At 35.3% G+C, this 26,971-nt stretch overlaps 1 protein-coding gene across 1 annotated transcript in view; it reads right to left on the reverse strand.

Moving 5' to 3' along the window:
* The window catches only part of LOC131157929 (alpha-galactosidase-like), a 36,513-nt gene that overhangs the window by 5,528 nt on the left and 4,014 nt on the right, over nucleotides 1–26,971 (reverse strand). Inside the window, exons 7-13 of the mRNA XM_058112397.1 lie at nucleotides 21,304–21,362; nucleotides 21,154–21,219; nucleotides 20,693–20,776; nucleotides 12,883–12,947; nucleotides 12,549–12,631; nucleotides 12,301–12,391; nucleotides 12,167–12,216 (exon numbers count right to left, since the gene is read on the reverse strand). Of these exons, the coding sequence (XP_057968380.1) occupies nucleotides 12,167–12,216; nucleotides 12,301–12,391; nucleotides 12,549–12,631; nucleotides 12,883–12,947; nucleotides 20,693–20,776; nucleotides 21,154–21,219; nucleotides 21,304–21,362 (498 nt within the window). The remainder of the gene's footprint in view (nucleotides 1–12,166; nucleotides 12,217–12,300; nucleotides 12,392–12,548; nucleotides 12,632–12,882; nucleotides 12,948–20,692; nucleotides 20,777–21,153; nucleotides 21,220–21,303; nucleotides 21,363–26,971) is intronic.

Consider the following 26,971-nt stretch of genomic DNA (forward strand, 5'->3'; position numbering starts at 1 on the left):
TAAATAAAAGAAAATGAAAATATATAAAAGAAAGGAAAATTAAGAAAAAGGAAGGCAAAGGGTTTGGCCAGGACCAAACCGTCGACGGTTTGGTGGGACTCAGAAAAATTGTCGATGGTTTTCTTGCATGTCCAAACTACTGAGAGCAGTACACGAGGGATTGGGTTTGGTGCAGGCCAAACCGTCGACGGTCTCGTATGAGATAGCTATTCTATAAATAGAGGTGAGATCATTTTTTTTAGAAAAATAGATTTCCTCTCTCTCTAAAAAGCTAGGGTTTCATATTTTTGGCTTTCTCCTTCTTGTCTCTCTCTCTCCTAAGCCTCCCAGATCACTCTCACGTGCTCTCTGATCCTCTCTCCCTCCTCCTGGTGCAAAGGTTCCCATTCCTCAGTGAGTTTCGGAAAGCTAGGGTTTTGCTTTCCTGTTCGTTTCGGGCTGTTTTTGGGAAAATAGGTAAGGTGAATAAATTATGCTAACTTTTTATTAAACTTGAACCAATTAAACTAGAATTTATGATTTTAGAAACGTTATGCTTGTTGTATTTTCAAAACAAAATAGATTGAAACTGAGTATTATGTGATATAATTTCTCTGGTCAAATTATTAGGGTATGATATGGCATTCAAACCGTGTGGCATGAGATTAATTTTTCATAATAAACTCATTGTGATTACCATGGTAAATAAATTGATATGTTTAGGTGATTTGTGTTGTGTGGTTATTTGGATATTTTACAATATAACATTGGCAAGCTTGAGGAGTTCATTATATTTCCCTAGATATAAATCACAATATAACATTGGTAGGCTTGAGGAGTTTGTCATATTGTCATTTATATAAATGGGGGTAAAACATTGGTAGGTCGGAGGAGTTATTTTTACTGAATTACTATGAATAGGTCATTGTGAAAGTGTAACAATGGATGTCGGTTGTGAAATACGTGCTGAGAATGATGGGGAGAGATGCTCAGTGCACATTTGTAGGATATGAAAGTCCCTGTGTGGGCCACATACTAAGAATTGCGCAGTAAAAAGTCCTTGTGTGGGCCACGTACTAAGAACGATGGGGAGGGATGCTCAGTACGCAGCGAGGAGGCCAAAAAGTAAAGGTGTGATGTAGAGATGTGCATTTCAATTATGGATGTGCGTGCATGAATATGAATTGAATGTATAGTAATTGTGATGTGATGTGGTATACATTTATGCAGATTGTACGGTATGGTTGATATTGAATGTGTGTGGGTTCTAGTTGGTAAATGAAAGCTAATTATAGCAAAGTATTAAATGTAATTTTATACTGTGGCATTATGTATGATTAAAGCAAGGTAAATCTCTATCCGAGGGCTTGCTGAGTAAGGTGAGTGCCCTAATAGGTATCTATTGTAGCTGCACTCGGGCTAAAGGGGCAAAGTTACATAAGGTATCACAGAAAAAGTGCATTACATGTATGGGTGTGTAAACTCCCCTATCCTCTAGAAACTCTTGGTGTAAATAATAGTGTATATGAATTGAATGCATCATGATTATGGATATGTTGTGGTGTGATCTATGATGGCGGACGTACTATGGTAATACATGTGATATATGTGTATGCGGATTTATGTGTTATGGATGAGGATGTATGTGCAAGTACTGTGTACAAGTGTCTGTTCAGTTATTTGATAATAATTAAACTGTTATATTTTAACTACAGTAAAACTCATCTGCCACACACTGATATAATTTATTCCATCCTTACTGAGTAGTGTCTCACCCCAGTGATTTATTAACTTTTCAGGTCCTTTTGGAGATTGGGCTTGAAAGCTTGGGCAGAGTTTAGTTTTTTTGTGTTTGTGAGAGAATGTAAGATACTGGAACATATATGTTTTTGTTTTAAATTCTGGTTATGTAATATGGACAGACAAAAATTCCTTTTTGGATGTGTAATATGGTACTCTAGTGTTATATTTGAGGATGTTTAATTATATTCTGCTCCTTGGATGATATTTATGGTATCAGAGATAGGTAAATGGAACACATAATAGTCGAGGCCCCACTTGGCGGGTTCGGGGCACTACAAAGTGGTATCAAAGCTTTAGGTTGTTAGGTTTTGCAGACTTTACGGTGGATTAATATCATATTATAGGTTCGAGTTAGGATGAGGATAGGAATGGGTAGATTAAGATACTGTTAGGAATTTTGAGTTGTGTTACGTAGCCTATAGCCAAAAATCCCTTGACGGACTTTTGTGATTTTCTGAATCAGTCGACGATTTCGAAAAACCATGGTAAATCCATTGACGGTGATGTTTCTAAGAAGAGAGACTGACATTTGATATTAAAACTCGAAGGTTAGGATGGTTGATTTATGTGAATAAGCCTTTTAAAGAGAATTTTGATAATTTAGGTGTTTTCATTTGATGATTGAGGTCAATTGGTTGTTTGATGTTTAAATTGAGGATTTGAATGTTAAACCGGTTTCTTCGCTTTATAACTCTACCAGTTATGTTAAGATATGGAAATTTTAGACTCGCCTATTCCCTATCTTCAAGATGGATCTCTGAGGTAAAGACATGGACGCTAGAGAGGATAATGATTTAGGGGCTTCTAGTGGGGATGAGATTGAAACCTCCAGATTACTGCGAGGTTTAGCTTGGCAGGTCAGAAAAAAAGATTAGGTAGTACCCCGAGGGATAGAAATGCCCCCCTATGAACTAGGGCTATTCGATCGACCAATTTACTCACTTGAAACCCTTAACTTTTTCAGGTGGTGCTGACCCAATCATGGCTGAGAATTGAGTGCAGGAGATGGAGAAAATACTAACAGTGTTGAGTTGCACTGAGGAGCAGAAGGTTCACTTCGACACCTTCAAGCTGACAAGAGAGGCCGAGTGATGGTGGCTAGCTGCGAAGCTACTGGAAGAGCAGCGGGCGGTACCCACAGTTATGACATGGAGTTGCTTCAAGGAGGTCTTCTATGACCTGTACTTCCCTGCCACCACCAGGGATGCAAAAGCGGAGGAATTTTTTAACCTAACTCAGGGGCACCTCACCGTTCAGTAGTACGCTGCTAGGTTCATGGAGCTTTATCACTTCGCCCCCTTTATTGTACCAAATGATTACCAAAAGGCGAGAAGGTTTGAAAGAGGCTTGAAACAGAGGATCCATGAGTAGGTGGCAATCTTGCTGGTACAAAACTTCTTGGAGCTGGTGGACAAAGACACTGCAGTAGAGTTGAAACTGTAGAGAGGTGCAGAGATGTTAGAGCAGAGGAAGAGACCTATGCCTCCTAGCTGCCATGCAGATTCCAGATAGTGTTCATGGAGGGGAGACAGGGATACTGTGGATAAGAGGTCAAATAGGGCTGATCAAGACTACCAAGAGAATTCATCACCCCCCACTATGCTAGATGTAATTGTAGGCATTGGGGGGAATGTCGGGGTGGGGGTACTGTGTGCTATCGATGTGGCAGGAAGGACCATGTATCTCGAGATTGTTGTGTACCGTCGAACAATGCACCCGCTCCTGATGAGAACCAAAGGATCAATCTGGTGCCTCACGGCGGCCTGGCACGTGTTTACACACTTACCCTAACCGAAGAAGATATTGCTCATGGCGTGCAGCAGGTAACGTGTTTATGAATTAAGTTAAGCAATAATTTTATTTAATACTGACATAATGTAGTTATTCGTATATATGGAGCACAATGAAATTTTGGTATAAGGTTAGTTAGTTAATAACACAGTTATGTCAAATAATTGATTAACGAATTTTGAGGACCAAATTTCTATAAGAGGGGGAGATTGTAGAGACCTAAACCCAAAAAATAAAATAAAAATAAATAAAATAAAAGTAAAATATATAAAGGAAAGGAAAAAATAAGAAAAAGGAAGGAAAATGGCTAGGCCAGGACCAAACCATCGACGGTTTGGTGGGACTCAGAAACTGTCGAAGGTTTTCCTGTAGGTCCAAACTGCTGAGAGCAGTACACGGGGGATTTGGGTTTGCCACAAGACAACAATTCTATAAATAGATGTTAGCTCATTTTTTTTTTAGAAACATAGATTTCCTCTCTCTCTCTCTCTCTCTCTCTCTCTCTAAAAAGCTAGGGTTTTAGATTTTTGGCTTTCTCCTTCGTGTCTCTCTCTCTCCTAAGCCTCCCGGATCACTCTCACATACTCTCTGATCCTTTCTCCCTCCTTATGGCACAAAGGTTCTCATTCCTCAGTGAGTTTCAGAAAGCTAAGGTTTTGCTTTCCCATTCGTTTCGGGCCATTTTGAGGAAAACAGGTAAGGGGAATAAATTATGCTAGCTTTGTATTAAACTTGAATTGATTAAACTAGAATTTATGATTTTAGAAATGTTATGCTAGTTGTATTTTCAAAATCAAACTAATGGAAACTAAGTATTATGTGATATAATTTCTCTGGTTAAATTATTAGGGTGTGATATGACATTCAAACCGTGTGGCATGAGATTAATTCTTCATAATAAATTGGTTGTCATTACTATGGTAAATAAATTGGTATTTTTAGGTGATTTTTTTTGTGAGGTTATTTAGGTATTTCACAATATAACGTTGGCAAGCCTGAGGAGTTCATTATATTTTTCTTGATATAAATCACAATATAATGTTGGCAGACCTAAGGAGTTTGTTATATTGTCATTTATATAAATGTGGGTAAAACATTGGTATGTCTAAGGAGTCCGTTTTACTTAATTACTATGGATAGGTCATCGTGAAAGTGTAACAGTGGATTTTTGTTGTGAAATACGTGCTAAGAACGATGGGGAGAGATGCTCAGTGCGCAGTTATGTGATATGAAAGTCCCTGTGTGGGCCACGTACTGAGAACGATGGGTAGGGATGCTTAGTGCATAGCGAGGAGGCCAAAAAGTAAAGGTGTGATGTAGAGATGTGCATTTCAATTACAGATATGTGTGCATAAATATGAATTGAATGTATGGTAATTGTGATGTGATGTGGTAGACATGTATGCAGATTCTGTGATATGGTTGATATTGAATGTGTGTGGGTTCTAGTTGGCAAATGAAAGTTATTATAGCAAAGTATTAAATGTAATTTTATACTATGGCGTTATGTATGATTGAAGCGAGGTAAACTCTCCACCCGAGGGCTTGCTGAGTAAGGTAAATGCTTTGATAGGTATCATTTGTAGCTGTACCCAGGCTAAATGGGCAAAGTTACATAAGGTATCAAAGCAAAAGTGCGTTACATATATGGGCATGTAAACTCCTCAATCCTTGGGAAGCTCTCGCTATAAATAGTAGTGTATGTGAATTTAATGCATCGTGATTATGGATATGTGGTGGTTTGATATGTGATGGTGGATGTACTATGGTAATACGTGTGATATATGTGTATGCAGACTTCTGTGTTCTAGATGAGGATGTATGTGCGAGAACTGTCTGCAAGTGTTTGTTCAGTTATTGGTGAATAATTAAACTCTTATATTTTGACTATAGTAAAACTCATATGCCACACACTGATATAATTTATTCCATTCTTACTGAAATGTGTCTCTCCCCAGCAATTTATTAACTTTTCTGGTCCTTCTGGAGATCAGGCTTGAAAGCCTGGGCAAGGTTGAGTTTTTTTGTGTTTGTAAGTGAATGTAAGATATTAGAACATATAAGTTTTTTTTTTTTTTTTTAATTCTAGTTATGTAATATGGACAGATGAAAATTCCTTTTTGGATGTGTAATATAGTACTCTAGTGTTATATTTGAGGATGTTTAATTATATTCCTCTCCTTGGATGATATTTATGGTATCAGAGATAGGTGAATGGAACACATAACGGTCAAGGCCCCACTTGGCGGGTTTGGGGCGCTACAAAGCGGTATCAAAGCTTTAGGTTGTTAGGTTTTGCAGACTTTACGGTAGATTAATATTAGATTATAGGTTCGAGTTAGGATGAGGATAGGAATGGGTAGATTAAGATACTATTAGGAATTTTGAGTTGTGTTCCGTAGCCTAGAGTCAGAAATCCCTTGACCGACTTTTGTGATTTTCTGAATCAGTCGACGATTTCGAAAAACCATGGTAAATCCATTGACGGTGATGTTTGTAAGAAGAGAGACTGACATTTGATATTAAAACTCGAAGGTTAGGATGGTTGATTTATGTGAATAAGCCTTTTAAAGAGAATTTTGATAATTTAAGTGTTGTCATTTGATGATTGAGGTCAATTGGTTGTTTGATGTTTAAATTGAGGATTTGAATGTTAAACCGGTTTCTTTGCTTTATAACTCTACCACTTATGTTAAGATATGGAAATTTTAGACTCGCCTGGTCTTCAAGATGGATCTCAGAGGTAAAGATGTGGAATCTGGAGGGATAATGATTTAGGGGCTTCCAAAGGGGATGAGATTGAAACCTCCAGATTGCTGCAAGGTTTTGCTTGGAAGGTCAGGGAAAAGATTAGGCAGGACCTTGAGGGACAGAAGTGACCCCTGTGAACTAGGGCTGTTTGATCGACCAATTTACTCACCTAAAACCCTCCACTTTTTCAGGTGGCACTAACCCAATCATGGCTGAGAATTGGGCGCAAGAGATGGAGAAGATATTGACAGTGCTGAGTCGCATTGAGAAGAAAAAGGTTCTCTTCGCCACCTTCAAGCTTATAGGAGAGGACGAGTGATGGTGGCTAAAGGCGAAGCTGCTAGAAGAGTAGCGGGCGGTACCCACAGTTGTGACATGGAGTCGCTTCAAGGAGGTCTTCTACGGCCTGTACTTCTCAGCCACCACTAGGCATACGAAGGCAGAGGAATTTCTTAACCTGACTCAGGGGCACCTCTCCATTCAGAAGTACACTACTAGGCTCATGGAGCTTTATCGCTTCGCCCCCTTCATGGTCCAACATGATTACCAAAAGGTGAGGAGGTTTGAAAGGGGCTTGAAATAAAGGACCCATGAGCAGGTGGTAGTCTTACAGGTACAGAACTTCTTGGAGATGGTGGACAGAGCCACCTTAGTAGAGTTAAGCCTATAGAGAGGTGCAGAGATGTCAGAGCAGAGGAAGAAACCTATGCCTCCCAGATCCAATACAAATGCTAAATAGGTCTCATGGAGGGGAGACAAGGATACTGTGGGTCAGAGGTCAGATAGGGCTAATCGAGACTACCAAGAAAATTCATCACCCCCCCACCGTGCTATATGTAATCGGAGGCATTACGAGGAATGCCAGGGTGGGGGTACTATAGGCTATCAGTGTAGCAGGTATAACCATATAGCTCGATATTGTTGTGTATCGTCGAACAATGCACCCACTCCTGATCAAAACTGGAGCAACAATCTAGTGCCTCGCGGCGGCCCGGTGGGTATTTAGACACTTACCCCAATCGAAGCAAATATTGCTCATGGCATGTCAGCAGGTAATGTGTTTATGAATTGAGTCAAAAAATAATTTTATTTAATACTGAGATAACGTAGTTATTTGTATATATGGAGTATGATGAAATTTTAGTATAAGGTTAGTTAAGTAATAACATAATTATGCCAAATAATTCATTTTCAAGGACCAAATTTCTATAAGAGGGGGAGATTGTAGAGACCTAAACCCATAAAATAAAATAAAAATAAATAAAAAAGGAAAATATATAAAGGAAAGGAAAAATAAGAAAAATGAAGGAAAAGGGTTTGGTTAGGACCAAATCGTCAACGATTCGGTGGGACTCAAAAAAATGTCGATGGTTTTCCTGCAAGTCCAAACTACCGAGAGTAGTACACAAGGGATTTGGGTTTGGCACAGGCCAAACCATCGACGGTTTCGTGCAGGACAACAATTTTATAAATAGATGTGAGCTCATTTTTTTTTATAAACATAGATTTCCTCTCTCTCTCTCTCTAAAAAGCTAGGGTTTCATATTTTTGGCTTTCTCCTTCATGTGTCTCCCTCCTAAGCCTCCCAAATCACTCTCAAGTGCTCTTTGAGCCTCTTTCCCTCCTCCTAAGCAAAGGTTCCCATTCCTTAGCGAGTTTTGAAAAGCTAGAGTTTTTCTTTCCCGTTCATTTCAGACCATTTTCGGGAAAACATGTAAGGAGAATAAATTATGCTAGCTTTTTATTAAACTTGAACTGATTAAACTGGAATTTATGATTTTAGAAACGTTATGCTAGTTGTATTTTCAAAATCAAACTGATTGAAACTGAGTATTATATGATATAATTTCTTTGGTTAAATTACTAAGGTAAGGTATGACATTCAAATCGTGTGGCATGAGATTAATTCTTCATAATAAACTGATTGTAATTACTATGGTGAATAAATTGATATGTTTGGGTGATTTGTTTTGTGTGGTTATTCATGTATTTCACAATATAACGTTGGCAGGCCTGAGGAGTTCGTTATATTTCCCATGATATAAATCACAATATAACATTGGCATACTTGAGGAGTTCATTATATTTTAATTTATATAAATGGGGGTAAAACATTGGCAGGCTTGAGGAGTTCGTTTTACTGAATTACTATGAATAGGTCATTGTGAAAGTGTAATAGTGGATGTTGGTTGTGAAATACGTGCTAAGAATGATAGGGAGAGATGCTCAGTGCACAGTTGTGTGATATGAAAGTCCCTGTGTTGGCCACATACTAAGAATTGCGCAGTAAAAAGTCCTTTTGTGTGCCACGTATTGAGAACGATGGGGAGGGATGCTCAGTATGCAGCGAGTAGGCTAGAAAGTAAAGGTGTGATGTAGAGATGTGCATTTCAATTATGGATGTGCGTGCATGAATATGAATTGAATGTATGGTAATTGTGCTATGATATGGTAGACGTGTATGCAAATTCTGCAATATGGTTGATATTGAATGTGTGTGGATTCTAGTTGGCAAATACATAAGGTATCAGAGCAAAGGGGCATTACATGTATAGGCGTGTAAACTCCTTAATCCTTGGGAAGCTCTTGCTATAAATAATAGTGTATGTGAATTGAATGCATCGTGATTATGAGTATGTTATGCTAAGATATGTTATGGTGGATGTACTATGGTAATACGTGTGATATATGTGTAAGTGAATTTCTGTGTTATGGATGAGGATGTATATGTGAGTACTGTCTACAAGTGTCTGTTCAATTATTGGTGAATAATTAAACTGTTATATTTTGACTATAATTGTCTGTTCAGTTATTGGTGAATAATTAAACTGTTATATTTTGACTATAATAAAACTCATCTGCCACACACTGATATAATTTATTCCATCTTTACTGAGGAGTGTCTCACCCCAGCGATTTATTAACTTTTCAGGTCCTTCTGGGGATCGGGCTTGAAAGCCTGGGCAGGGTTTAGTTTTTTTGTGTCTGTGAGTGAATGTAAGATACTGGAACATATAAGTTTTTTTTTTTTTAAATTATGGTTATGTAATATGGATAGATGAAAATTCCTTTTTGGACATGTAATATAGTACACAAGTGTTATGTTTGAGGATGTTTAATGGTATTCCACTCCTTGGATGATATTTATAGTATCAAAGATAGGTGCATGGAACACATAACGCCCCAGGCCCTACGTGGCAGGTTCGAGGCGTTACATGAACAGTTCATTAAAAGATTGTACTTAAAGCTAGAGGATCTAATGACTAGAAGATCTGATGAAGCTAGAAGATTATTGAAGAAAAAAGTCAAGATACATAAAGAATGGAAGCAAATGCATGAAGACTTAGTACTTATAAAGTTATAGTTTATAAAGAGTCTCATCTAAGTACTTCATACGTTCTCAATATAGATGTTTGAAGCTCTTAGGAATGATGATTGACATAAAGACTTGTTTTTGAAAACCATGGAAAATACTTTTAAAAGTTTCATTAAGTTTTCCTAGATCAAAGGTTAAAGTTTTTGGAATCAAAGTTTTGAGAAACATATAAGCTACAAGGAGAGGCGACTGAAGGAGTTGCATCAGACGACTGGCATTTTATGCTGACAAAAGTTAAGAAAATAAAGTCGAGACAGGCAACTAACCTTCAGGTTATAGTCGACTGATTCAATATTGTGTTTTCAAAATTTGCTAAACTGTAAAGGCTCAGGTGACTGACCCTTGTGTCACAATCGACTAATATTCGTATTTTTAAATTTAAAACAGTTAGGGAAAGTTTCCAAAATTGATTTTTTAACTCCCAAACTTTGAGATTACTTAGGAAATACTGCAAGTAACTTGGGGAAACATAAATATGCTTTATAACTCTATAAATACTTGTTGTTTTCACTACATACAACAATCAACAACAATCAAGCACATACTGATTACAAGTTCAAAGCTTTCTTGCTGAAATATTTTCTAAAGTCTTGCTGTGCTCTTGTACTAATATAACACACGGTTTCTGATCATTTTCTACTGAGATTTTCAAATAAAATCATAACCCCAGTGATATTAATCTAAGCTTCACTCTTTTATATTGATTTTCAATTGTGCAAATTTTCTCTAACTGAGCGTGTTCTAGTACGAACAAAGAAAGTTTCTTGTTTTCTTATATTCTTGACGATTTAGGGATATTGTATCGTTGCCTAGCAAGAAGGGGTATTCTTATTGGAGAGGGATCTCCACCTCATCCAGAGAGAGGTTGTAACTTTTCCTAGTAAAAAGTTGGAAAGGAAAATCCTCACAGTGGTTGATTGGGGCAATGATGTAGGCTGCTGGCCAAACCTTGTAAAAATATGATTTTTAACTCTTCTTCCCTACTCTCTTTAATTTACTGCAAGTATATAACCTGCGTGTATGATTATTAAGCACTTGCTGCACATTGGAAGTTGTGAAATACTAAGTGTGGTTCATATTTAAAATTAGCATACTATCTTGTTGGTTGTTGATTGGTTTAATGAATTTAGAAGTAATATTGAATACTAATTTTGAATATCATAAGTTGAAGTTCATTTTGTTAAATTAATTTAAGGAAAGTTGCAGACTTTATAAAATTAATCTTTTTAAATATATCTTTGATATTATCTCTATTCTTTGTTGAAGAAAAAAAAAATATGATTCTGAATATAAAAAGGTTCTAAGATTTCTAAATAATAATATATTGATACTTGTTCTCAGAATTCAACAATTGATTTTTAAGAGAATGAAACATTACAATGTCATATTAAGAGTTGTTGAATGTTCTTGTGTGATTGCTGAATAACAATTTGTTGGATTAATACCTAACTAAGAAATTTGTAAAACATAGTCACACAGAAATTTTTAAAAACCCAATTCATCCCCTCCTCTTGGGAGTATACCTAAATTCTCAATTATTTGAAAATGCATATTCAGACGGTGGACCAGCCCAAGCAACCGATCGACTGACCCCTTTCGATTTGAAAAAGTAGTCGTTGGCAAGTAGTCGACCAACCTCTGCAAGTGGTCGACCACCAAATTCCAAGAGTGCAATTTTCTATAGTCACTCTTGATTACCCTCGAGATTTCAAGTATTTTGGTGTGTCTTTACAAAACAAGTTTTTGCAAAGTTTTCAAAATATTTTGGAGCTATAAATCCATGAAGCGGCATTTGGATGTTCCCCAACCTTTGTTAAACAATGTCAAGGTGGGTTTGTGTTCTCCCTCCAAAAATCCAGAGCTTTTAAAATGAGTCTTAAGGTTTTCCTTCTAAAGAAACTAAAAATGTTTTTTTAGAAAATTTAACTTTTAATGAACCATCATGATATTTTTGTTGAATGGATTAAAAAGTCTCTTTTCTAAAAGATATACCATGGGATTTCAAGTTGGGTTTTATGGTTTTCCAACAAAGAAACCAAATCATGCAAATTCACGAGTTTTCATAAAAGAAATAACCTAAAAAATGTTTTTAACTTTGAAATTAAAAATGCTGTTTGAAAACAACAGATGACTTGATTCCTCTTTTAAACTATTACCTTCCCTATTCACAAAGGTACTCCTAACCTTGATCTCTTTTTAAAAGATTTTCATTTATTTTTATTTTTTAAAAACTAAAATAAAGTGGCGACTTCGATCCATTTTCTAAGATAAAAGAACAAGTCAAAGAACCAGTGGTTTGGTTAAATAGCTCCTTAAAACCTAATGTGAACATGTATGCATATATAATAGTGACATTCGACTATAAATTTAGTTACTGTAGGAACGCAATGTGCAAGATTGACTTAAACTTAATATAACTTTAGCAACAGTAAAATACTACTAGAATTGAACCATGTTAGAATTTACCTCCAAATCTCCATCTTTTTTCACCTTTTTCCCTTGAACTCCAAGTTTATCTAAACACAAATATTAATGAAAATTTGGTCACAATTCAATGTAGAACTTTCATAATATGAGATATGTAAAATTTAAACTCTTACCTTGGTTCACTGCGATAACTTTCTTGTTGCTAAGTATTTCAAGGGTGACATTGTCTATTGCACGAATATCACACCCAATCAAAAGAGGAGCCTAACAAAATATAATATACATCATTTCAAAAAAGAAAAAAAAACTAACAAACAAACATAAAAAGCAGTAGCGATAATAGTAGTAATAGTAGTAGTAGTAGTAGTAGTAGTGATTGTTGTTTTTGTTTTTCTTCTTCTTATTGTTGTTCTTATGTTACCTTAGCTAATGCCCATATGCTGAAATGTGAACGGTACTCTTCCTTGTTCATGCCTCCATTGCCAACTTCAAGCATATCAGGATCTGAATGAAGTAATGATAGAAAGAAATATTATCTTTCTTTTCTTTTTTTGGTACACAATTATCTAATAGTTATTTTTTGGGTTCATTGAAGTATTAGACTTATGCTATAGAATATGTGTCTTATGAAAATTAATAAAATAATACACTAACTTTTCATGATAGTGTACTGAATGAATGAAACCTCTCACTATTCACAGCATATAGATATGTATGTATACTGAAAAAATACATTGAGAAGATTTTAATTATACCGTTCCATCCACCAGGTCCAGCATAAGATGCCCATTTGTCATTTTGATCTGCACAGGATGTCATACTGGCCCAAAGAACATTAAATTTTCATCTTCAAAAGGGGAGAAAGCAATGAAAATTACGTACGTCCACACCCATCTCCTAATTATGCACAAGAGTTATATAACTTCAAGGGTCTAAAGAAGACAACAATATGTTACGAGATACTATTTCAGTGCTTTGAATTCGTCTTGTGCTCACTTGAATATATAATAATTTAATGATACGCATGCACATGTAGTGTTAGGAATACTATTCTTAATTTTATGATACTAATAAATATGTTACATGTAATGTGCATGATTACTAGTTATTGCTAGTAATTTATAAGTAATTGATTTTGAATCATGTATTTAAGAATTTATAACATGATTTTCTAGCCTTCTCCTCCTTATTTATCTATTTCTAGTGAGTTAGGATTGTCCAAGATGGCCTGAGAAGGCCTAAGGCTTGTTGCCCAAAAATTGGGAATTTTAAAATTTATTTACCCTATATTTGGAAAAATTTTGAATTTGGATTTATATTAAATTTGGATAAGATGTAATATAAAATTGTATTAAAATTTATTCAATTCCATTAAAATTTAAATTTAAGATCTAAAATTCGTACTCCTAAACATAAAGTTAAGGTTTTTTTCTTCTTAAATTCTTTTAGGCCTTCCTAAATTTATTTAGGATTTTTTACTACCTAAATTTTGTTCACTACCAAATTAACATTTGTAGGTCTGGCTTGCATTAGCAGCATAGTGTCTCTATGATGATCTTCAAGATCCTCTGGTAATTGGCAACACCAAAGTGTCCTATATGGACACGCCAAAAAGATATTTGTAACAAATGGGTGCCCAAAAACCTTTTGAATATGGGTGTGTGGACATGATTGGTTATGAAAATGGTAAATGAACTTGTTATGCCAAGTGTCCTCCCTCTCGTCAAAGGTTTTTTTGACATCAGGATAAGATTCATAGAAGTCATTAAAAAAAAAAGGGGACAAAAGGAGATGAGAGAATGAGAGAGAGAGAGAGAGAGAGAGAGAGAGAGAGGCACTAGGTCTAGTAGCACTAGGCTAGTTGTATTAGATGTGTAAAATTAGTTTAGAGGTCTCTTTACAATAGAAATTATACATATTTATTCCCCCTCCAAGTCAAATCTACATGAATTCTAACTCCAAATTATCAATTTTTGGACATTAACCCTAATGTAAAAAGATATTAATCATGAATTTGGGAAGTTTCCAAATACTAAGAAGCCTAACTATTTTAGTTGACTTCTCTCCTCTGGTCTCATCAAGTTGGCCCCTTGTAACTTCTCAAATGCTCAAGTAATAAGTGATTCACCTCCTAATTTCCTACTTGCCACTTCGCTAAGGGTTAGAACCTTATCACCATAATCAAAGGGGATGCACAAAGATTGCATGTGTGTGATTCCTATGATGGAAGACAAGAGATGGAAAATGTCATGTCTATTAAGAATCTAAGGGTCAATTTATAGTTCATCAGCTTGAGTCAACTTGGTTATTGTTTTAGACACTATGTTTTCTTACTTGCTTTCATCATTTTCCTTTTGAAATTTTGAATCCTTAACGTTAGTAACGATGGAACTCAAAAGTGTGGCAATTAGTCCTTTTTAGCGTCTTGAGGTGAGAATCACAGCCTCTATAGTTGCTAGATTTTCAATATTTCAAAATTCATAACAAATAAGTTGGAAATGAATAATGAATCACGATTGACTGAATTCAAGAGTAACCATTAGCTAATTAGGCACCATTCATGGAACTACTATGTAGGGGAATTAACACCTTCCTTTTGTATAATCCTATGCCTAAATCAAATCTTGGTTTCTCAAGTTGGGACTACCTAAAAATAGGCTTAGCTTAGAGAGCAAATAATCAATAGTAATTACGTCACTAACCAACTCTTGGAAAATGACAAGTTAGTGTCAAATTCATTGAACTTAGAACTCTATCATCTTACCATGCTCTCTAGATTACTACTCAAGTCAAGGAGTTAGACCCTCCTATCTGCACTTGGTGAAAATTATCATATTTTGTGAATAAAATACAATATAATCATAATAATTAATATTTGTCAAAAGTATTAAAACCCATGTGTTGATATATCAAATGAGCGTCACAAAAAATGTTAAAAAATATAAAACATTTAAAATATCTCTTCAAAATTATGGACATGTGAATGAAGTGATCAAATGCATACTGAAAAGCATTCAAAGAGTGACCACATGTCTATGGGCATGACAAGGATATAGCTACAATACCCTCATATAGAATTTCTACGTTATGCACACAAACAATACACGCACATTAAATTTGCAATATAATTATCTAGTCTGACATGTTTTAAACAAACTAATAATACTTTGCACAATTATATTTATTTTGTTATGTTATGTATATAGATTTATTAATAGATCACACGATTCTTAAAATAAAATTTTGAAAGGGGAAAAGTTATGTAGTATCGTTTGTACCATCATACATTCCTTGAGATATGGTAACAATTGCCTAGCTATGGCATTCCCTTGGGAATGTGGAAAGTAAGGTGAGTCACTTAACGCAACATCACCTTAAGAATTACAATGAAAGGTCCCCTAGCCAGTGCAATGCAATGTCAATGCCCATTTTCAACCGGATGTAATTTACCTCGATTTGCATGCATAAGAAGGTTTTGAGCCTCTCTGTACCTTTTGCAATTTAATTGTGTTTTGGGGCCTTTTTAAGCCTCAATTTGATTATTTAAGCCCTTATTTGAGTTAGGATAGCCTACATTGGGCTAATTTATTCTTTTGGGCATCTCCAAGCACCCTAAGTGGGCAAGTAAGCAATTTTCCTTTCTCCCAATTAGGGACACTTTTGGGGTCTTTTTTTTTTAAGCTCAACCCCCTTTGCCTATAAATAAGAGGCTAGGGATGGGGAAAATACACACATACGCGAGAGAGAGAGAGAGAGAGAGAGAGAGAGAGAGAGAGAGAGAGAGAGAGAGAGAGAGAGAGAGAGAGAGAGAGAGAGAGAGCACTCTTGGACATACATTCAAGAGCTTACACATAAAAAATGGTAGGGAGAAGAGACTACGTGAAGGAGAGGGATAAAGGAAGAAATTTACATTCATCCTTAGAGAGAGAATACTAAAAAAGATATTGTTCCATACTATCTTTTGAGTATTGCATTTGTATTGCAATATCTTAAGAAGCTATATTTGTTTTTGGGTTGCAAAAACATTTTCAAAAACATACTCAAATATCTTGTGTGATTTATATTGACATATTTTTTGAAAGATATTTGTGTTTGTGATATTGATCTTTGTTGTAATATTTATTCACTTACATCTATCTTCTGAGTATTGCATTTGTATTACAATATCTTAGGAAGCTTACATTTGTTTTTGGGTTGCAAAAACATTTTCAAAAACATACTCAAATATCTTGTGTGATTTATATTGACATATTTATTGAAAAGATATTTATGTTTGTGATATTGATCTTTGTTACAATATTTATTCACTTACATATCATTTGCTGAATACAAAGATTACATATCTTTTGTAAACCAAGCATATACATTATCTAATATTTACGTGATTGAGATATCCTGCTGATTGATATCCTTGAGGCTTGCTTGACATCTTTGTGTGAATAAGATTGATTGAATATCTTGAGAAACAAAGATTGTTTGTTGACACTCTCACGCACACATTACACTGATAGCAAATATTTTGAGAGTTGAAATATTAGACCACACTAAGCTTACATATTAAATCATATTTTGGTGTATGTGACTGAGCGTATCTGGGTACACATCTGCTTTACTTGAAAGCATAATCACTGTACCATTCTATTTAATTGCAAATCTGTTGTATTTCCAGGCACAGGCTTGAAGAGGGAGACTAGCCCTTTGAAATAGTCCCAAATTGGCTTAGACCCGGTTAGGAAAACTAGGTGCCCCATCCTGTTAAGGCGTATAGGTTGAGATTAGCCCCGCTAATTGATCTAGTTGTAAAGGTTGAGGTCAGTCCTGTGCTAATTGACCTAATTGTAATCGGTGCTGCTCCACCCTTAAGTGAGCTTTTAGTGGAATCCTCGAGCTTGCAAGTTAGAGGCAGGAACGTAAGCACAGTTGGCCAAACCCCGATAATACATCGTGTCTGTTTACACTTCTGCACTTTATATTTACCGCACGTGTATGTTATGGTATAAATGATGTACATGATTTAAATTTCTGTATATTATATCGATCGGCGCATTAGAGATTGCTTAGAAAGACCCTAGGTTATAATATCTTGCTAACATCCAGTTTTACCTAGGAGAAAAGTTTAAAAATTTTAATTCACCCCCCCCCCCCTCTTGGGAATACACCAATTCTGACAGACCTGAATCCAACTCGACACTTAATTATTGCCTTGTCATTCACGAGGTTGCCTAGTAACCAAGTGACGTGGACGAATTATTGCCTAGTCACTTAAGGGACAAAAAGGGAAGGATGTCTAGGTGAGGTGAGTCACTCATTTATCAACCATCCAAGAAAATTACAAGTAGCCACCTAGGTGACAGAGGTCACCCAATCATAAGGTGATAGAAAGTTGCTTAGTCATTCAAGAGGTTGCCTAATCATTAGGTGATAATGTGAATAAGCATTGGGTACGCATGTCAACTATAATAAAATTTCTTTCATTCTAATAATTTGACCTTTAATGTCTAAAATTAGTCTAAATATATGATTATATTTTTTATGTTTAGAAACATCCTTTATTATTAGGGTTTAATATTTTGAATTTATGTTTGTAACCATAGAATTAATTTAAGTGTGGCTTGAGAAGTGTGTAGATACTTGTAATGGTTATTGTAAGAGACATGTCCCAATCAATTCAATACATATAATGCAATAGCCCAATTATAAAACAAGTTGCAATGCCTTTTATCCCCTTTATCCCTTTATCTCTTTGTCTTTTTTTTTATTTTTTAATTATTATCTTTGATATATCCCTTCCTATTTCATTTTTCTCCCTCTTCTAATATAAATCCTTTCACTTCCCTATCCTTCTCTTTTTCATGATTTTTATGAATTTTATGATTCTCATTATCCTTACCTTAACATCTTTGATGGGGGTTGGCAAAATGAGCTCATTTATAACCTATTCACCATCTCTCCATCTCAACCATATCATCACTTTAAAGGTACTTGATTTTTTTATCAAACATCTTTTTGACATGCCTAGGCCAAAAACTTTATGTCATCAGTTATTAAAGATGCAAAGTAAATCTACTATGTCTTCGAAGCCAATCGAACTCATCAATGCTAGCTTGGCTATGATTCGACAACAATTGGTGGTAGCAATGTTTTCAAGTGGCCAGTCACACCTCTCATGAGGTAACAACCACAAAGAAGATGATCATGGATGATCTACAAACTGAGATGATATCCTAGATGATGAAAAGGTCAATCCCATCACCAACAAGAAGCATAGAATTGCCTTTGTGTCTAACCATATTAAGGATAAGTATGATTAAGAATCATCCAAATATAAAAAATATAAGAACCCCTCTTTGGCTGAGAATTTAAAGCTTGTTGATGACGTAGGCCAGAGTGATCTTGAGAACAAAAATAATCTCAAGACGAATTTGGAGATTGGCAATGAAAATTTTTTGTTAGGTAAAGACCATACCTTGGCCTAGCCTAAATCTAGTATCGAGTAAGCCTCTTCTATCCTCCACTCATGGTAAATCAAAGCCTACTCTGAGTCCAATATACTTAGGGGTATTGCCTACATATAATTTGATCGACCAGGAAACTATTCGATCTAGGAAGACAATGAAGGTAACACATTCTTCGTTGAAATATATATATATATATATATATATATATATATATATATATATGAACCAATGTCCAAGTCATACTACATGGTAACCTTTTGGCCTAAGAATATAGCGAAATAAAATATTTCATGAACAAAAGACGTAAAATTTGTGATGGGACAAAACTCAGGTCATGATTCACAATTGCCAATATATAAGCATTACAAGCAACTATATGGAGCAACCTTGGAGGGCATTGTTTGTGCTATCTTTTGTGCAACCCTTGAGATATGGTAACAATTATCTAGGTTTGACATTTTCTTGGGTGCAAACATGGCAAGTAAATTTAGTCACTTACAGCAATGTCGCCTTAAGAATTACTACAAGAGATCACCTAGCCCATGCAATTCAATTATCACCCCGTCATCTAGGAGGTCGCCTAGCTCCAGGTAAGGCGAATGAATTATTGCCAAGTCACCTAAGGAATGAAATGGAAGGACGACTAGGTGAGGCAAGTCACTCATCTCTCAACCATCTAAAAATCACAAGTGGCCATCCAGGCGACAAAGTTCACATAGTTATAAGGTGATAAAAAGTCACATAGTCATTTAATAGGTTGCTTAATCATTTGACAACAAGGTAGATAAGCATTAGGTACGTATCTCAACTACAATAAAGTTTTTGTCAACTATAATAATTGGAACTTCATTTTTTAAAAATAGTCATACTTTATGATTAGTTTTTTAATGTTTTGAAATATCATTTATTATTAGGGTTTAAGATTTTGAAAATATGCTTCTAACTATAAAATTAATGTAGGTTTGACTAGAGAATGGTGTAAATATGTGTAATAGTTATTGCAATAGACATTTCTCAATCAAATCAACACATATAATGCAATAGCCCAAAACTAAAACAGGTCCCCACCCATTGCGTACCTTTATACCCTTTATCTCTTTATCTCTTTACTTCCTTTCGTCTTTAATATATCCCATCTTATCTCCTTTTACCACTCTTTTAATCTAAATCATTGCACCTTCTTATCCTTCTACCTCCTATGATTTTCTACAAATTGCATGATTTTTATTACCTTTATTCTCAAACCTCTGACAGGGGTGAACATAATGAGTCCATTCACAACCCATTCACCATCTCCCTAACTTAATCACATCATTACTTCAAATTGTCCTTAATTTTTTTATCAAACAAGTACAGATGAGTATACATGTCATATAAGAGAATTGTCAATAACATAGAGAATGTTAAAAACGCATATGGAAACGTATTAAAGTATTATTTTTCAAAAGAATATCCATTTAAAAGAAAAAAAAAATTTTCATCTTTGTATTTGTTATAGAGATTTTGTAGGTATTTAACTTTTATAAGATACACACATGTTGCATTTGAAAATTTTTAATTACAAAAAAAATTCTATACGAGCAAGATGATTTTTAATTGTATTTATAAACTTTACATTTTCTTTCAAGAGCACTTTGTACTACACATATGCAAGCCATGCTAAGGTCCTAATTGCATGGGGCTGAAGGATATTCCATTAATTTATTTCCCCCCAACTCTAGTTAAGTCATAATTTTGGTTTATATAGATTGAAATATTATTTAAATGTACATACTACAACGTGGTATAATGAGACCATTTTAATACAAAACTTCTCTATGTTTTAGTAGTTAAATATTTATACAAATTTGACTTTCATCACTCGAAAATACATCTATTTTTATGATTCTATTCTAAATATTTATGTTTTGATAGCCAAGTTTATAGTTTATTAAAATTTCATTAATATTTTTTAATTTAGTTGAACTTAATTATGTTAAAAATATTTTGTCCTATATTTATAAAAAAAATTTATTCACAAAATTATTTACACTCCTCATGTTTTTTATATTATTATGCTAGCATAAATGAAATGACAAAATAAAATTCTTATTATTGTGTTACCTACCTTTCCCACTTGTCTTCAATGTCTCCTGTTGTTCTCCAACTATTCCCAATGCTTGGGGCCCAAGTGGCAGGGTTTTCTTGTCCCCTGCAAATTTAATATATCATTTCTTTAATAAAAGTGAGGAAATATTTTTTAGAGATGATCCAATTCATTATTTAGTATTTTTATAGAGATGAATTATAATTATAAATTTGAAAATATATAAATCAATAAAAATTTTACATAGATTGGTACTAAATTTGTTTGGGTTTTTTAATTTAAAATTTGTAGTTTGAAGTGCTATATGAATGCAGTTCACTATTTGCTTTAAAAAAAAAAAACACATGAATTTTTATTGTGAATAGTCAAATCATGATGAATATATTTGGAGAGAAAGTGTTTTTATTTTTTGATTTTTTTTTTTGAAAAGAGCAATAAGTATCCACAAAAACAATTAAACGCAACAGAATATTTTAACTCACCATTCGCAGAGAGAAAAAAATATAGGCCTTCCAGAATTTAATAAAGCTTTGCTCATTTTAGGATACCTATTTTACATAGAAATGATAATAATTAGAAATTTATATTAAAAAGACAATTAAAAAGTATAAGTTCTTAACATGACAAAGTACCTCTTTTTCGGACTTATGTCCTTGTTGTTGCAATTATCATACTTCAAATAATCAATCCCCTGAATGAAAAAATTATATATATAGGTTCTTTGCAATAAGAAACATGAGATATTTTAAGATAATAAAAAACTTGAATTTCTTTTGATTGTAACATAATAAAATCTATAGTAGTTCTAAGAACAAAATTTTAAAATGTCGTATTTGTCAATAAATAAAGCATACATAATGTGCTGAAAATATGTGTAAGTTATACACACACACATGTATAAAACTTAGGTTGTAATGCAATCAATGTTAAAATCTTTTAACAAACAATCGGTCTCAAGTCCAAGTGAATGAGGAAGGTTGTGCTAGGTAATTAACAACTAACGTAAAACATGTCAGATCACTATATTATGAATCCTAATCTATTATTTGTTAGGGAATCATTTACAAGTGATATGTTGCACTTAAACTGTCCAAATGTAGTAAAAAGTGTGCAAGGGTGGCCTAAGTTGTTGCCTCGAAGTAATGCACTTGGGTACGGTGTCAAATATGTGAGGGTTCTCGCATCATTCTAGGCATGAGCAGGTGAAGAAGTTTAGGAGATTATGATTAGATTAGTAACTTGGAATACATGGACATTTACGGGTAAAAGCATGGAGATTATGGGCACCGCAATTGTAAGAAAAATTAATTTAATTTGCCTTCAATAAAAACATTAAAAAAAAAAAAAAATGGTGTAGGAATTATTGTAGCCAAATACTAAAAAGATAGTGTTGTAGATGTCAAAAGTGAAGGGGCATGTTAGCGCTCCAAGTTTTCATTAGCCTAATTTTGATAATAACAAACTATTATAGAATAATGACTTTATGATTAAGTTGTTTTCAATAGGATTATATCATTGAAATTAAAGACTTGAGAGAAGAGTTGAATAGTAAAAGTTTCATTTATTTGTACTTTATGCTCTCAATTGTATTGTATTTTAACTTGTAAAATTCTAAGAATATATAAGAGATATCATAAATAGACGTAAACTAGAAAATTAGAATTAAAAGAATTAAAAGATTTCATTTACTTCTTTCATTTAAATGCTTTCCTTTATCTGTTTTCATTTAATTTCAATGCAAGTTTACATCTTTGTGAATGATGATACCCTAGGGGATAGGAAAGACTGGTTAGGGATTTAGTAATCTATATGGATTAGGCTATGGTTCATGTACGGGTTGGATTTGTGATCGTTGAGATAGAGTATACCCTGGTTCCTAACTGTGCTCCGAACGTTTGGTGCACCTTCGCTACTCTATGCCCTCAAATGGTCCACTTAGTCGTTATCCTAAAACGGATAGTTGATCGGACAAATAACTTGCGCCAAACGACAGTCTAGGTGTGATTCATGATCTTAGATTCGCTTTGTAGAAGTAGGGATAATTTAGAATTTACATACTTTCAATAGATTGTTAAAAAAACCTTGTCGCGATGTCCCGGACCCGGCCCAAAGAACCAATCTCTGGTTAAAAATGGGTTCGGCTTGCGAACTGGGAAAAATAAATGTGTATTTTGAAAATGTGAATTTTCGTGGAAAACTATGTGTGGTGGAGTCGCCACTAACCTTTTAAAGTGTGGTTAGAACACTTGATTGCTACCCCATTAGGGATAGAATCGGTCTGTGTCACCAAAGTCGGGTTTGGGAGTATGGTTACGCAAGGGGAAGGTATTAGCACCCCCTACACGCCCGTTCTTACGAACAGTACCAGATTAATAAAGAGTTTTCCTGAAATAAATGTAATATGTCTTTAAAGATTACTCCCTTTTAAAAGTCAAAAAAATGAAAATACTATATAGGTATTCCCTCATAACCGAGGCAATCCAATACCCCAAAGAGCCAATGCTATTGGTCGCAATCATCGGGAAGGAAAATCAAAAATAGGATACAAAATACGCTCCCAGGGATTTTGAAAACTATAGGTTTTTTTTAAAGTATCAAAAATACTATTTCGGGAGGTTTTTGAAATTTGCTCGGGATTGGAATGATTTTTTCTTGTGCCTAAAAAGATATTTTTGTGATTTTTTCTAAGTGTGAAAATGATTTTTGTGATTTTTCCTGAACTTTCAAAATAACACAAATGAAATCAGTTGAAATCAAAATGTGAAAATATTTTTGGAATTTTTTAAAATTTCGTGATTTTTGTGAATTTTATGGATACAACAATAATATACAAGCAAAATGGAGAAAACCGGGGTGAACCAGTTCGGGAATGGTGAGTCGGTCAAACGTTGACTGGTTTGGGGAAAAACCAGTTTAAGGTCTTAGTTGAGACCATTGATTTTTCGGGGTTTTCCAATGTTCTTTCGAATACAACAGAATTTTAGACAACAATCCTGAAAGTCATAGTTTTAAAGATATGACTTTAGAATATATTTTTGAAAATTTTGAATGTAGGGAAACAGATATAACCTTTGCCAAACTTGTTGGAAACTTTCTTGGATTTTCTTCAAAAATTTTCAAATGTAAATAAGTTTCAAAGCCTTAAAAATTTTTGAATTTTCTTTGAAAATTTTTTTGAATTTTTGTGTCTTTTATGAAATTTTTTTTTTATTTTTGTTTTTATGGGTTAAAAGGAAGCTATTTAAAGTAAAAAAAAAGTGAAATAAAATCAAATAAACCAACAAAGGCCGATTAGGGAAAAGGGGGCAGAGATGTAACATAGGAAGAGAAAGTTCATTGGTTTTACCTATCGTCTTTTTCTCCTCCGGTCTTCTTCTCCTGTCTGTGAATTTGCAGGGGTTAGTCTACAGCACCTTCCCGAGGGTTGTTCTTGAGTTCTGACTCGAGGCACTACGGAGTGCCTTCTTCAAATGGGGTGACTCAGCACCAATAGGAAACAGGATCAGTCGACCTCTTGATCTTCACTCAAAAAAAACTAGCTTCACAAACTTATAATAGAAAACTTCAATATTTGAAATCTTCTCCTTACCACCACCAAGAACTCTCCCCTTTTGTGCTTGGAATGAGAGGGCTATTTATAGACTTAACTTGGGGTAAGCATGGGAAAGAAGACATAAGGGAGTAATGATGGGGGGAACCAAGTATGGGGGGAAGAATGATGAAGGGAAATTAGCATGAGAAGAATGATAAAAGGAGATAACATGACATGTGGTGAGTGATGATGGGGGGAACAAAGTATGGGATGATGAATGATGAAGGGAACATAGTATGGGAAGAATGATAAAGGGAGGAAACATGACATGTGGTAAGAGATGATGGGGGGAACAAAATATGAGATGAAGAATGATGAAGAAAATATAGTATGGAAGGAATGATAAAGAGAGGAAACATGACATGTGGTGAGTGATGATGGGAGAAACAAAGTATGGGATGAAGAATGATGAAGGGAATATGGTATGGGAAGAATGATAAAGGGAGGAAACATGACATGTGTTGAGTGATGATGGGGGAACAAAGTATGCTTGCATTTGACAAATTAAAATAAATAATAATAATAATAATAATAATAATAATAATAATAATAATAATAATATCAGGGTCCTAGAAGCTGTGCAGAGCCCATTGGAGATGTGTGGGACCCACGCGCCATGTGGGGTCCACAAGCCGTTTGAGGGTTACAGGAACCCGAGCTATCAAGGCACCGGATATGTGGATCTGAGCTAGTGTACCAAAGGGGGTAACATGTATCGGTTGTAGGAATCTGAGCTAGCGTACCAAGAGAGGTGAGCCCACAAAACATGTGGGGCCCAATGAAGATATGTGGGGCCCACAAGCTATGTAGGGTCCACGAGCCATTTGAGGGTTATAGGAACTCGAGCTAGCAGGTGCAAGCATGCCAAAAGAGGTAACGTGCATCGGACGTAGGGATTCGAGCTAGCGTACCAGAGGGTGTAACGTGCATCGGATGTAGGAATCCGAGCTAGCGTACCAGAGGAGGTAACGTGCATCGGATGTAGGAATCCGAGCTAGCGTACCAGAGGGGGTAACGTGCATCGAATGTAGGAATCCGAACTAGCGGTCCAGAGGGGGTAACGTGCATCGGATGTAGGAATCCAAGCTAGCGTACTAGAGGGGATAACGTATATTGGATGTAGGAATCCGAGCTAGCGTACCAGAGGGGGTAACGTGCATCGGATGTAGGAATCCGAGCTAGCATACCAGAGGGGGTAACGTGCATCAGATGTAGGAATTCGACTAGCGTACTAGAGGGGGTAATGTGCATCGGATGTAGGAATCCGAGCTAGCGTACCAGAAGATGTGAGGCCCACAAGCCATGTGGGGCCCACAAGCAATGTGGGGTCCACGAACCATTAAAAGGTTATAGGAACACGGGCTAGCAGGCAGAAGCATGCCAAAGGAGGTAACGTGCATTGGATGTAAGAATCCGAGCTAGCGTACCAAATGGGGTAACGTGCACCGAATGTATGAATCCGAGCTAGCATACCAGAGGGGGAAACATGCATCGGATGTAGGAATTCGAGCTAGCGTACCAGAGGGGGTAACGTGCATCGGATGTAGGAATCCGAACTAGCGTACCAAGAGATGTGGGGCCCACAACACATGTGGGGCCCAATGGAGATATGTGGGGCCCATAAGCAATGTGAGACTTACAAAGATGTGTGGGGTCCACAAGCAGTGTGGGACCTACAAGGATGTGCGGGGTCCACAAGCAGTGAGGGACCTACAAGGATGTGCGGGGTCCACAAACACCATGGGACCTACAAGAATGTGTGGGGTCCACAACCGTGTGGGAAGGTTTTGACATGAGGTCTCCTCGGAAAGGCCTGGTTAAAATTGGGGTGTCTACAAACCTTTTAAAAATCTCTCCTTTTTACTTTCTTTTACACAAAGTTATAATAAATTAGATTAGAAGTGGTGAATAATTGCACTTGGGTCACTAAGGATCGATACCCGACTTATTCACTATTCTACTGAACTTGGGAGTAGTTAGGTTTATAAATTTTATTTTTGATAGTTGAGGACCCAAGCCTTGGCTAAATGAAATCCTACTAGTTTAGAAAAATCTTGAGCAATATTTTGATTATTCATTGAGAATTTCTGATGTAAGCATGAAATTGTACATCATTCCTTATAAGGAAATTGAAAAAAAAAAAAAATGTAATGCATAGAATTAAAGCAGGTTTGGTAAAATGGAGAAGTACCATGTGATTGTAGAATACCCTTAAAATTAACAGGGAAGTTAAATATGATGGCTACAAAATCCGTTATGCTATGGATAAAAATGTTAGGGGACTAAAAAACAACATATCCTAAAAGTAAAAGTTTTCAAGATGAGAATGTTAAGATGGATGAGTGATATAAAGTTGAAAAATAAATTAAGGATGAATATATTTGCGATAAGTTACGTATAGTTTATATAGAAGATGAAATAAGGGACAAACAACATAGGTGGTTTGGGTACCTACAACATATGCCAAATAGGGCGCCAGTAAGTAAGAGTGAATTAGTTACTGTGAAGTGCAGTACAAGGGATAGGGGTAGACATAACATAACTTGAAATGAGATAGTAAATAAGGATTTAATAGCATTGAATATGTCGAAAGATATTGCCCATGATTGCATAAATTGGCAAAAAAGATTCCTATAATGGACTCCACCTAATGAGGTTTAAGGCTTGATTTGTTGTTGTTGTTATTATGTGTGTGTGTGTGTGTGTGT

The sequence above is a fragment of the Malania oleifera genome, chromosome 6 (assembly GCF_029873635.1).
Source record: "Malania oleifera isolate guangnan ecotype guangnan chromosome 6, ASM2987363v1, whole genome shotgun sequence".
NCBI lineage: Eukaryota > Viridiplantae > Streptophyta > Magnoliopsida > Santalales > Ximeniaceae > Malania > Malania oleifera.